Raw genomic sequence first — 14209 nt, forward strand, 5'->3', positions numbered from 1 at the left:
TTATTATTAGTAGTAGTATTATTGAGAATTTTCTTTACATACTTTAATTTTATATAAAAAAGGAGACATTAAATATATAGTGAGATACCTCAACAGCATAGTTTGAAAATGCAATGGCCAGCAGGTTACTGGTGGGGCAAGCGTGACAGTATTGAACTGTGCTCATTCGATTGGTCCTGATTTCAAACAACATGTCTGATGTCTCTACATCAAAGACCTGAGAAACAATAAAAGACAGACAACAAATCAGCACCTGCTGTCTCATCAACATGTCCAAAAGCTGTTACGACAGTACAAATAACACATTGAAATTAAAAGAAAGGAGAAGCACAAAACGTGGCTTTCCCAGTTATTTGTCTCTCCTGGTTTTATTCTCAGTGAGTTCTTTGATTCTTTGACTATTTCATTCATTTATATGTTAGCACTAATTAGCAAATATTTGTATCTCTGTAGTGTACCTACATGCATCCCTTGCAATGCTAAAAATAGCTGAGAACTTAGCGGTCGACCAATTTGTACAAATAGGTCAGGCCCGGCTCGAAAAACCTAAAACAGCAAAGTGCCAAGCTTAAGACAAGCCAATTGGTGGCCACGGCCATCTTTAGTATTCAGTCTAGGCAAACATCAAACTCAATGCCTATTGGGGAACAAGCTACACCAATCAAACATAACATTATGACCATTATTTCTTCATCATGGCACCTGTTAGTGGGTGGGATATATTAGGGAACAAGTGAACATTTTATTCTCAAACTTGATGTGTTAGAAGGAGGAAAAATGGACAAGTGTTTGGATTTAAGCCAGTTTGACAAATGGCCAAATTGTGATGGCTAGACGCCTGGGTCAGAGCATCTACAAAACTCTGCAGTGGTCAGTAAATAACAAAACTGATCCAAGTCACCCAGCGACAGGGTCATGGGCAGCTGACGCTCAGTGATGCAGGTTAGAAGGTGAAGGCTGGTCCGTGACCTGGCCTCCAAATTCCCCAGATCTCAGTCCAATCGAGCATCGGTGGGATGTGCTGGACAAACAAGTCCGACACATGGAGGCCCCAACTCACAACTTACGCAACTTGTGTTAAGCTCAAAGGTCATTTGACAATATCAAGTATACCAAGGTATTAATGTGCTCTACAATAACTCTGTGCTTTGCATCAAAAAAAAGAAAAAGATTTTCTTCATGCCTTAGGATTAATGTTGCAATTTTCCTCAAGTTTATAAAGCCTCTCCTTTCAGTCACCTTAGAGTAAAAGAACCTATCCAATCTTCACTGTGTTTGGGTTCCCAGAATACAAATAAATGAAGATGTAGGGAACAGAGTGAGGCTGATAACAAGACAAGACTGGCTGACTTTGGAAAGCTCAGGAGAGGAGGGGATGTGCACATTTATAACCAAGACACACTATTTAGACTCTCTAGAAGACAAACAAGCTCTCTTTCCTGTCTCCTTCAGTGAAACAGCACACCAACATCAAGGGCAAAGAGGAAAGAGTGAATGTGTGTTCAATTTTTAATCAGTACAGCGAGAAAGCGTTAAGATAATGAACAATATCCAAACCATATGCACCCAATTTTATCAAACATTTAGCACCACCTACAAAAAACAGCGTACAGGATCATACAGCAGCATGCTTACAATGATAAATGCTCACCAAAACAGCATTTCTGGCAGCACATATGACGCGTTTGCCATCGGCAGTCCAGGTGCTACACTTGACAAAGACGTCATCCTTGTTGTCTGTAAACATGTCACTTACATTGATCGTCTTCCATTCATTGGCAGAAGAAACCTCAAATACCTGCAAACATGCAGAATCATGCATGTCAGTGCATTACAAGACCAAGGTATGTAAAGCATATCAGTATTTCTAAATTTAGTTACTAATAAATGATCTAAATAGAAAGCGAGTACCATCATTTGCCTATTTTGTTGCAGTAAAGTTCTTCTAGAATCAAATGTTTTAATTCAGGGATTATAAAACTATTGGGACTGTAAACTCATGACTAGGAAACATATTGTCCAACAAAAGTACAAAATTTAAGAACATATTTAAGAAAAAAAATCTTTACCATTTAAATCCATCACTTCAGATTTAATTAAACAAAAACAGTGTATATGTCAGAGCATTTGACCTGCTAATAATTATTTCTAGTTCAGTGTGTGTTACCGTATCAAAAAGAAAGCAAGTATCAGGACTAATGGCAGTCACCTTAAGGGTACCATCGTTGGAGCAAGTTGACAGATACTTGTCATCAGGAGAGAAACAGCAGTGGTTGACTGGTTGAAAGTGACCAAACATGGTGTTCTGGGAGGATGGCTTATTGAGGTTCCACAACTAATGAAGCAAAGAAAATGCACATTACATAACATATTAGCCCCTTTTTTCCTTGTGTTTTTATGTGCATGTGTTAGCTAGCAATCTATCCAGGTCTCTCTTCCTATGACAGCTGGGTTCTAACACAAATGAGACTCTGAACTGGATAAACAATGAAAATTAATAGATGAATTGATGGACAAACCTTGACGTTCTGAATATCGTCATTGGAGCAGGTGGCCAAAAGGAGGCGCCCTGATGTGTTGGTAAACTGGCAGTGGTTGACCTGCTCTTCGTGCTCCTCTTCAAACGTTCTAAGCAGCATTGCTCGCTCTCCATTCCACACCTGCAGTGTCAAGAACATCAGGATAACATGGCAGATTTCTGTGTTATTTTACTCGCTTAATCATAACATAGTCATAATGGTGCTGTGGACTGTGTACCTTGACTTTTCTGTCACTAGAGCAGGTTGCTAAGAGACGGCTGTCAGGGGAGAAGGCACAGCAAAGCACTTCGTCATCATGGGCAGGGATCTCCATGAGCTTCTCACCTGAGGTACTTTTAAACACCTGCACACCATTGCAAAGATGGCAGCGAAGCCACGTTTCATCAGTACAATATTGAGTTCCTCATGTAACACTAAAAACTCCTGACTAAAGTTTAATAAACTATGAATTTACAGCTTTTAACAATGGTTACGACAAAGTGTTACTGAAGCTATTTGTAGATTTCAAAGAGCTGAACAATTCTAGTTAATGATTGCAATTTGGTCCATTCTGCTGTTGCTTTTGATGCTTTGCCGGTGAAATGGTACCTTGAGTGTCTTGCTAGCTCCACAAGAAGCAATTTTGGTTCCATCCTGCGAGAAGCAGGCTGAGTAAATGGAGCCCTGGTGGGGGTGAATCACTAAACGAGACAGATTGTCTACACCGCTCTTATTCCTGTATTCAAAAACACGACACGCACACAAAACAGTAAAAGCAGGAGTTCAAAGCTTGTACACACCATTAGAATGGAAATAATAACAATTTCAGATATATTATATCTTGAATATTCATTTTAATTGCATTGTAACAGCAAATGTCATCTAAAATATTACATGTTAAAGAAGGGAGTACAGATTTAACAACGAAAACGAGTTATCATATAATTCAATAACAAACTAACTAATAATAAGACGTAAAAAGCAACTTGAAATATCTCCATTATAAAGAGAAAACCATATTAAATGCTTGCTTTCTTACACCAAGTCAAAGTAGAGTTTCCCAGCTTTGGTCCGGTTCTGTGCCTGCAGTCGAGCTTGTTTGTAGACCTCGGAGTTGGGCGGCTGAGACAGAGCAAGCTGCACAACATCAGGGAAAGGACGCTGCTCGAGCTGGTGGCCGTTCAGAGACAGAAACTCCTGGAACTGACTGCGCACTTCACTGTTCTGGACACAAAGAAAACACAAGCATACTTGAGTCCACTGCAAACACCAGGTCACATTAAAGGGAAACTACCCAAAGCTTGTCACTTGTTATCATAACTATTCTTCACTAAGAACTTAAATTGCAAAGGTTTGATTGGTAAGTAATTGCTATTATGCACCATGGCATGTTCTCTTGCAAAGATGAAAATTAGAAAGTGAAAATGTGATAATTTAAAAAAAGGAGGTAGGAAAATTAAAGGTCAACCTTTTTATTTAATTCACAAAGTACATGAAAGACAGACGGAGTCTAAACCTGTATTTTTCCTCGGGATGAGGTAGAATGAGTTGCACTCTCATTCTTTGTTGAATTACTCTTTTTGTACATGGAGATCAGAAATTTAAGCATCAAGGACACTGTCATTTTCACTAATTTGATGCAACAGATAGGTATGCACAAGTTTATCATTCCTGCAGTCTGCACATCTCTCATGCATCTCTGTGAGTTGCTTCGCTCACTGAAAATATGACTGGAAATAAAACAAACAAAACAATTATCTTCAGGCTCTGCGTCACGCTACTCAACTAATCTTATGCCTTGAAAAACTACTTATACATAGAAATCAAGAATCATTGTGTGGCAGTGATAAATATTAAGTTAAAAGTGACCCATATCTGAACGCATATGTGTATCCCATATGTGAAAAGGGCAATAGACACAGTGGCCATTTTTTTATGTCCTGACCTCTTGGTCTAGAATGGATCCATACTCCACATAGTCATTGATGAGATGAGCTGGACCCATTATCTTGGCCTTGATGATCACCCAGTTGAGAGAGAACATGAGGGAGTAGAGCTCCTAGGCAGAGAGATGATCAGAAACCAAAAGAGAAAAAGACACAGAGAGACAGAGGCATGGTGAGAAAAAAGGTAGACTGAAGAAATAAATCCCTGCTATTATTTCTCACTTATATGTCATCTTAAAACACTGCATAGGGCTGTGCAGTCTGGTCTACTTTAACTTATGTATATATGTAGATCTCTATCTATCTATCTATCTATCTATCTATCTATCTATCTATCTATAATAAAAATGGTTTCCCATACTGTAGAACAGAAAATGAGAAAGCCGTTTCATTGTTCAGCACTGTAATGAATTACTAGGTTCAAACACACTTAAAAGAAAAAGAAAATAATTATCACTTCTACCTGGGTAAGGTTGGCTTTGGCCATATGGTAGGTCAAATATCGGATCCAGTAAAGAGATTCCTCGTCTCCTGAAGTGGGGGGACCGTCTCTGTAATGCTGCTGGTACTGACGCACCACCTTAGTGTGAAGGCTCTGTTTAACACAGAAAACCCAAATAAGCACACACACAACAGCAAACAACCATATTTGCTGGGTTAAAGAATATGCATCTGATAATGACATTGGATTTATAGCTTTGATTTTATGCTAGAGCTAATTTAAACCTAATGTAGCTAATTAGTTAGCCTGGCCTCTTAAAACTTGTAGCTTAATTGACAATCACTGCCCACTTCAGTTGAAGGATGCCTTTAGACTGACCTCAAGCTGTGTTCGGTTCTGCTCCAACAGGAAGTCTATCTGGAGGTCGTGAAGGTAGTACAGGTAGGGTTTACTGTTATTGTCCACGAAAAGCAGAGACTTGTTAACAAATTCCTCCAGGATGTCCTCCACCTCCTCAGGTTCCAGATCCCAAAGAACAGACAGCACCTGGGAGAAGAAAGAACAACACAATTAACCGTTCTTAACCTTGTGGAAGAATAATATGCCATTAATCTGCAAAAAGCATTAAATTTTAAAATGTCATGTCACTGTGTCAGAAAATACAGGGATCATAAACAATCTCCTTTTGTGCAGACAAACCTTAGCGGGGATTTTGACATCCTTCTGTAGAACAGTAAGATCCTTGTAGAGGTCTCGGTGCTCATCAGGAAGTACCTCGATGCTAGCAGCCATGGCCTGATCCAGGGCATCATAGTCATAAGATGATGACTTCCTTATACGCTTGAACTGCTTCATCTGCAGTTGGCTGAGATAGTAACGCCAGCGGTTTGGTTTTTCTCTGAGCAGCGCTCCGATCAGAGACACCACCAAAGGGGAGCCTGACATGAGGGGCAAGGAAACAGAAATGTGTTTTTTTTAAAAGCACATGACCCTAAAATGATATGAGACCTAAATCGTTATAAAGCTTGATTTGTTTTCCCAGAAAGCAAAAACTAAATTGAAATTAGCCATGTTTTCTTATAAAAAAAATAACATCACCCATATTAGCAAAGACTTCTAGTCTTCTCTTAGATTTCTTTATTAGTCAGTGTCACGATACATACCTTTACACTCTCTGACAATGCTGCGAGCCTCCTCAGGTAGTGCTTGCAGTTTTATTCTAGTGTACAGAGCAAGGATCTCCAAGGCCTTGTTTTCATCCAAAGCGCTTTCAACTTCCACCTCGTGCTTAGCACCTACAAAAACAGTCAATACAGTATTTTTCAGTATACAGGAAAGTAATCGCAGAAATTTCACCCACTTAAGTCTGTACAGTGACCAGAGAAAAACAACAAAGCACATACCACTAACAGAATCAGTGAGGCTTCTATTTCTGGTGGTGAGAAGAACACGACAGTGGATGTCAAACACCTTCAACACTGTACTATCCCAGATGTCATCCAAAATCAGCAGAGATCTAAAAAACACAAAAGAAAGAAGGAATTTGTCACAGCTGCTGCTTTTTTAATCAGCTGACTGTTTACGTCTGCTGACGTAGATACCATCCGAATGACTGTGGCTGCACCACTTACTCACTTTCAGGTGAACAATCTGTCGCAGCAGAGCAGTTAGACAACATTCAGCACATGAAACCATCTGCATTCCTTTTACCTTTAAGCTTCTATTTTTCCATACGCAGATTTAGAGTTACTGAACACATCATTTTTTTATATTTTCTATGTAACCAAGTTTCTTCTTTAGTAAAAGTTTCAACTTTCCAAGGTATTTTGTTTGGTGACATAGGATACATTTATTACACAGTTATTTTATCTCCCCCACCCCGTCGAAACAATTCATCTTTACCTAAAATGTCTGTTGAATTTTTAAAGTTGTTGTCTTTAACTTTTTGAAACTTTCTTTTAACTTAAATTTGAATTGTTTTAATGCATTATTGCAGTTCAAATGTCTCAGTTTATATTTCCTGCGGTGTTTAAATTAGAGATGGCACGATACCACTTTTTTTATGTCCGATACCGATATCATAAATTTGGATATCTGCCGTTACCGATATGAATCCGATATAGTGTGTTTTTTAATCAATAAAACAGTTTTTTTAATATCTTGCTGCATTTTGTATAGGTTCATACTCAAGTTTAAATAAACAACAACACTAAAGCTATTCTGTTATACCTGTATGTAAAAAATACACTGCACCCAAAATATTTCATAGTTCAGCAATACTGATCAATCTAATAAACTTAAACGACGTAATCAACTTTAATTTGATGCAGTGTGGAAAAAAAATGCACAGAAATAAATTATTTTTCAAGAATAATTAAATAGATTCAACATATTTCTTCAACAGAACTGCAGACTGCACAGATGGTATCTTCCCAAAGGAAAAAGTAGTATAGCTTACTAGGGTATATTAGACTTAACAGTTACTATATACAGTAATGGACTTCTATATATTTTACATAAGATTAAAACTTTGGCTGTAAGATTCAGATAATTATTTATTAAAAGCTAGACATTTTAAATGAGAATAAGAAAGAAAAGTATGTCTTTGTGCCCCCTTTTCCCTGTTAATGCCCTATCGGCCCCCCTGGCTAAACTTTGCTAGATCCGCCCCTGCACAGTTACCAGCCATCAGCTACGTAGAAAAGGATCCTGGTGTAGAAAGTAATATTAAATAAATTCTAACAACAGCTTATCAAGCTTAAACGTGCTGCTGTTGTTCAGCCGCTGGTTTCCTCTTTCTGGCGTGAAGTGGGCAATAAACAAACAAGAGAGACGGACTCGCGACAGAAAAGCCGATCAGCTGATCATTAATCAGTTTCACCACTGAAGTAGCAGCAGGAGAGGGAGGGGGAGAGAAGAGGCACTTGCTCCATATATCGGTTGTTAAGCTTAATGCTGGAATGCTTTACAAACATTCAGAGATAAACTTACACACTTGCTTTACTTCTCTCTGGGATAACTTCATCGGAGATGAAATGCCGGTTTGGTAGCGAAGCTACAAACACACACAGCCGCTCTATTACGTGACCACACTGCTCCGACATGCTACGGTTATGAGCCGAGTTACGCTGTGTCGCAAGTTTTGTGAGGTGCTTTTTTGATATTTAATGGATCGGATTACATTTTTTATTTCTCTCCGATATCCGATCCAGTAATTTACGTCAGTATCGGACTGATACCGATACGTAATATTGGATCGGTCCATCTCTAGTTTAAATCAGTGGTATATACATAAAACATAATTCACCAATAAACTACATCTGACTTGACTTAAATAATAATAATGTTGGCGTTGTTGACCGACACAATTCATCTGGTTCAGTAACTTTAAAAATACTTTACATGTATACTGTAGCTTTCTGTTTTAATTATTTTTTTTACATCCTTTATTATTTTACTTGTACATGTCGATATTAGAATGGCATGGTTAATGTAAATGATATACTAACTTATTCTATATACATATTACTTCTGTCATATTGATTGATTAAATTTAAAGTATTTCATGTTAAACTCAATATTATAAATAAAAAATTGGGAGATCACATATAATTACTAAATAGTGACCTTGGATATCTGCGCAGCATGAGGAAGCGTAGACGCTCCTTGGCTTCATCCAGAGAGTTTGGGGAACGGTGGAGGGGCTGGGAATCAAGGCTCTGCTCCAGACGAAAACACAATGACTGAACTTTAACCAGCAGGTTTGGCTTGTCCACCTGGCCGATGGACAGCCAGTGGACGCCTCCAGGAAAGCAATCTGGAGATAAGAGGGAAGAAAGAGTTAATGGAGCAAGAGTTGTCAAACTACAGAGAAGTAACTGCTATCTGTCAGTTCGTGGATCATTAGCAACAACATCATCTTAGCTGAGTCCATTAGTGATCTATGACAGTAAGAGACCCAGAAAAGTACATCAACGATTACAAAAACTTTTTTGTTTTAAGCTTTTCCTTTCTCAGTTTCATTCATTGCCTCAAACTAATTCATATTGATAGTTAGTGCTTTATATCAGTCAAATATTCACCTTCAATGATTCCATGATCTCTAACAGCTTCAGCAGCTAGGACGGACTTCCCCGAGCCAGCCATGCCAAATACAGTGATCCAGCCGGGCTCCTTCTGGAGCCGGTAAAGCTTCTCCCTGGCCCTGTTCACCAGTTCTGGTCTGTTAACAAACACTACAGGCCTCCGTGGGATGCCGCCTTCACTAAGCATTGACTGAACTGTTGAACAAAGCAAAACTGTGAGTGTTTGAAGAGTTATCATACAAAAAACAACACTAAGTTTAATACTAAGAAGATGCTCAGTCAGGATCAAGATCAACTCCCACACAACAAGCAGACTCTGCATATCCTTTTTTTTTTTCTACCAGCACTCATGAACTCCCACACACTAACAGCACAACCTATCGAACCTCCACCATCCTCGCCCACAGCTTCCTACTTCTTACCATAAGTTGCAGAGCCATCAGAAGAGCCCTTATGTGGATTCAATGAGATGTGCGGCAGGTCCCTATGGAGCAAACTGGCCAAATCGTCATATGCCTCTCTGACCAGTGCGTTGTAGAAAGAAATGTAGGCAAGGTTGTCCTTTCTCAACAAGAGCTCTATTAGTGCTCCGGCCTGATCCTTCCTGGTAGGCTGAAGACAGAAACATCAGAGATGAGATGTGAAATGTTATGATCTGGTAGAAACCATACCAGACGACGTTTTGAATAAATGTTAGGAGTCTGAGATACATTCCACAAAAAAGATTGTTCATGTTACAACATTTGTGCATGGTTTAAGCCAGCTGTATTCTAGAAATCAACCAGTTGCATCATCTAGTGGGGAAATCCCATGTTGGCAAAGGTTGGAATACAGTTGTATTATTAATCATTTAAAAAGAGAATGTAAAGTTACATTAAAATTGTACACACTTATTGGTTTTGCTGTTAGTTTGATTTCTACAGCAGCCAAAAAGCATTCTGTTCATGTATGCCTCAGTTACTTAACGGAACATAATTTTAATGACACAGCATTGCTTCTCTATAGCGAAATCCAAGGTAATGTATTACTAAATAACCTTAAGGGGAAAATGAGTTATCTACAGTTATCGTCATGTCTTGTGTCCACAGAAAATGGCAAAGTCAACACAAGTGTGAAAACAAAGACCTGACTCAGTAAATAAAGGTAGGAGGAGGGTGACTCAATACACGGACAATAAAGTCTGAGAGGAGGAAAGGAGGACAGGGCTTCAGTAATGTCTAGCAATATTTTCATTGACCACAGTATTAATTCTAGAAAATGTAGAAACCACCAGAAGCTCACCTGAGTCCTGATCCTCTCCTCCTCATCCACAGTCATCACACCATCACTGATCATGTGATCCATCAGGTAGGTGGGCTTAATGTCCTCCTCCAGTTTTTGGCGGAAGCGCAGCAGACAGCTCCGTGCCCCTTCCTCCAGCGCCATTTCTGCGCCACACACCAACCATACAGGATCTCGGTGCACTGCACGCTATTGGAAAAAAATGCGGAGTTTAATCAATTGTGGATCTGTCCATCCTTTTTGGCATGGCATGTATTTCTTATTGTTCCATCTTCAGGAGGTAGTGTGGGTAGTCTACTAATCAGAAGGTCGGCGGTTAGATCTCCAACTCTTCCAACCTGCATGTCAAAATATCTTTGAACAAGATACTAACTCCAGAGTTTGTGCAACTCTTTTGTGTAAATGTGACTGAATGAATTTTAGGTTAAACAGTACTTACGGGGGCACTCGATTACCTTAGTGGTTGAGCAGGCAACCAGGCAACCATGCTACAAGGCCAAATGCAGCGGCTTGCATGTCTTCCTCTTTCTGCCATCTTCTCTTTACTCAAACTATCCAATAGTGCCCCCCTCCCCTCCAAACATAATAATTAAGTACGAATTAAATGAAATAAGTACCAATCCAAGTACTGGTACTGTACCATTTACATGGGGAATACAAATATTTATGTAAATATTATATGTAAGTTTAATAGGAAATGATGGCTTCTCTGTTTAAGTCCCCAGTAATGCAACATAGTTTTAAGACAGCTCTAGTCCAAATAGTATTGCACTGATAAGTTTGAAATTTCCACAAGCACCTTTTTCTGTATTATTCTGAAAATAAATAAATAAATAAATAAAAATTGCAAAATGCTCAACATATACCTGTATATCGAGGTTATTGTAGTTAACTAAAACTAAAAAAAAATAAAAATAAAATTTAAAAAAATAGATGTGCTTTAGTTAACTAAATAAAAATAAAAACTAGACTTCTCCCAAAAAAAGGTAAACAAATAGAACGATTTTTGAATAAGGAGAATTAAAGTAGAAACATAGAGTAAATATTGTTAGTTTTAGTATTTGTTAGTTTGGAAAAAATAAATAAATAAAAACAAAATAAAATAAAAATCACATCATGGTTGTAGAGGCACTGATGGGCATGTTTAATGAGACTCTGGATGTTTACAAGCCTGTGAGTCAACTGGTTTCTATTGTAATACATGTACGGTTTTTCCTATAACTCGCCTGACATATGTCGTCAATACGTCATCATGCCCCTGCTATATACAGATGTATTTGTGATTGTGTATATGTGTGAACTGATCAGTCTTGAAGGTTATGTATTCGTCAAGCTTTAAAGGTTTCCTGCTGTTTAAAAATAAAATTTGTTAGCAGGCTTTAAAGGCAGAATGTAGTCTAAAACCTTAGAAATACCCTCAAAGCCACAAAAGTGTGTGAAAACAGTATTTAATGTCCAGATATCTGTGTTCCAATACGAAACAGGAAGAGATCAAAAGTAAAAATACAAGAGCTGATAACGCATTCACTGGGGTATATGTTACCATCTGTAGTAGGAGTACTTAGTTTTGACAGCTCAAAATGAACTTTCACTAGTGCTAATGAAGACTAAACTTGACTCGTCTTATTCTTAGTAGACATCTTTTCTAGCGTTATATTCACAAACCAAGCCCAATCCAGCACTTGTTAGAAAGTTCAACCTACTCCGACTGCTTGAAGTAAATGAAACAAAGAAAGTCAGGTAGCCACTAGCTGATACTTACGAATATCGTCTAGTCTTCAGCGAAGAAGGTGGTTGTTTAGCTGTAAGCGGCTTCGATATCAGGTCACGATTTAAGAACCCAGTCACTAAAAAGAGGTTTTAATTCTCCGTCTTAACGTGTTACTACACACCCAATTTTGAAAGAAGAGCTTCCTGATTCATAACAAAAACAACTGCCCCGGCGTGAAGCAGCCAATTGCTTGGCAAGCTTTAGCTCACGTGACTGGTGAGCTCACGCTTTGGAAGACTGTGTAGCTGGGCAAACTGATGCGGCGTTTAAATACTTCTCGTGTGTTGTAAATATTTGCGTTCGCTCAGCTAAAACGGTAAGGCTTTACAAATATTTTCCAACGATAAAGTCATATGAATACATATTCCAGCGGCGGTGTTTTCATGGTAAATTTGCGTAACATAAGAGTTATTATGCGTTACTATAAGACATAACATAGAAACGACCATCATTTATTGTACTTTCTCTGTCTTGTTTAATCAAAAATACTTTAGTGTGTGGTATTACCCACTAAATTCACGATACAGTTCAAACACTTTGCACAATTAGACGCCACATTAGACGAAATTAGATTTATGAATTAAAAATCCTTTGACAACTCGATTTTCATCTACCTCCAGGCCGCACTTGAAGGCAACATTACTGCCTGGTGACAGCAAGTGATGAGAGCATTTGTTTACTCCAGTACACATTGATGCCCTGATAATACAATTATAAGTAGCTGTGAATAGATTACTTATATAATGCTCTGGACATATAGGCTTGTTGTCAGACCTGCGTGCAATGAGACTCAAATGAAGTATATGCAAGCTAAAATTATCATCTATACAAATTATTGTCTGTATTTAATTAATTAAGGATGCAGGTTGGTGATTATAATTTTCATCCTTACTTAAATAGCTTCTTTTCTTAACAGTTGTGTGTTAGTCTCATGCATCCCCCAGATAGCCAAATGATAGCAATAATACATTATAGCTTTGTGTTTTCAACTTGCAACAAGAGAAAAATGCAACACAAAATTAAAGATAAAGGTTTAAACCTGGTTTTCTTCCTATTCATGGTAAACTATTAGGTTTCCTCTATTAATACCCCTTTGAAAAAATATATCTAGGGTGGGCCATTTATATGGATACACCGTAATAACATGGGAATGGTTGGTGATATTAAAGTCCTGTTTGTGGCACATTAGTATATGTGAGGGGGCAAACTCCTCAAGATGGGTGGTGACCATGGCGGCCATTTAGAAGTCAGCCATCTTGGATACAACTTTTGTTTTTTCAATAGGAAGAGGGCCATGTGACACATCAAACTTATTGGTAATGTCACAAGAAAAACAATGGTGTGCTTGGTTTCAACGTAACTTTATTTTTTCATGCGTTATTTACAAGTTTCTCTTTGTTCACAGCCATTGACATGTCGAAGAGGTTAACACGTGAGGAGCAGATCGAAATTGTGTTGATATCTGGTGAACGCAGTAACCGGGTCATTGCAGCAGATTTCAATGCAAGACACCCTACGAGACCACCCATCTCCCATGCTACAGTCAGCAAACTGCTTGCTAAGTTTCATGAAACTGGTTCAGTGTTGGATTTGCCAAAATGTGGACGCAAGAAAACTGTCACTGATGAAGAAACATCAATGGCTGTCCTAGCTTCATTCAGCGAGAGCCCTCAGCGTAGCACTCGCCGCATGTCACTGGAGAGTGGCATTAGTCGAACATCCCTTCGGCGGATATTAGCTACTCACAAATGGCTCCCTTACAAACTCCAGCTACTGCAGCATCTCAATGAGGATGACCCAGATCGGCGCACAGAATTTGCAGAATGGGCAAAACAAAAATTGGAACAGGACCCTCAGTTCACGCAGAAGATTTTGTTCAGTGATGAGGCAAACTTTTATGTGAATGGTGAAGTTAAAACAAACAAAACCTGACACTAACCCACACTGGATGGATCCCTCCAAGACTGTTGGAACAACAAAAGTGATGGTTTAGTGTGGTATATGGGGTACAACAATAGTGGGTCCATTCTTCATCAATGGAAACCTCAATTCCACTGGATATTTGAAATTGCTACATGATGATGTGTTTCCCTCTTTATGCACTGAAGCTGGCACGTTCCCCGAGTTTTTCCAGCAAGATGGTGCACCACCATTATGGGTGCCAG

General features: G+C 38.7%; 1 protein-coding gene across 2 annotated transcripts in view; it reads right to left on the reverse strand.

Annotated features, from left to right (window-relative positions):
- The window catches only part of apaf1 (apoptotic peptidase activating factor 1), a 47479-nt gene extending 35224 nt beyond the window's left edge, over nt 1–12255 (reverse strand). Inside the window, exons 1-18 of one of the 2 annotated variants that reach the window (XM_085139056.1) lie at nt 12036–12255; nt 10274–10462; nt 9415–9604; nt 8990–9187; nt 8535–8724; nt 6311–6423; nt 6071–6202; nt 5607–5845; nt 5286–5453; nt 4929–5060; nt 4465–4578; nt 3559–3743; nt 3129–3255; nt 2758–2883; nt 2520–2660; nt 2210–2335; nt 1652–1798; nt 89–217 (exon numbers count right to left, since the gene is read on the reverse strand). In XM_085139056.1, coding sequence (XP_084995182.1) covers nt 89–217; nt 1652–1798; nt 2210–2335; nt 2520–2660; nt 2758–2883; nt 3129–3255; nt 3559–3743; nt 4465–4578; nt 4929–5060; nt 5286–5453; nt 5607–5845; nt 6071–6202; nt 6311–6423; nt 8535–8724; nt 8990–9187; nt 9415–9604; nt 10274–10417 — 2601 coding nt within the window. In that variant the 5' untranslated portion in view covers nt 10418–10462; nt 12036–12255. The remainder of the gene's footprint in view (nt 1–88; nt 218–1651; nt 1799–2209; nt 2336–2519; nt 2661–2757; nt 2884–3128; nt 3256–3558; nt 3744–4464; nt 4579–4928; nt 5061–5285; nt 5454–5606; nt 5846–6070; nt 6203–6310; nt 6424–8534; nt 8725–8989; nt 9188–9414; nt 9605–10273; nt 10463–12035) is intronic. The other variant, XM_085139057.1, reaches the window with a different exon arrangement.
- Nucleotides 12256–14209: the final 1954 nt, after the last annotated feature.

This window comes from Neolamprologus multifasciatus, chromosome 17 (genome assembly GCF_963576455.1).
Source record: "Neolamprologus multifasciatus chromosome 17, fNeoMul1.2, whole genome shotgun sequence".
Taxonomy (NCBI): Eukaryota; Metazoa; Chordata; class Actinopteri; order Cichliformes; family Cichlidae; genus Neolamprologus; species Neolamprologus multifasciatus.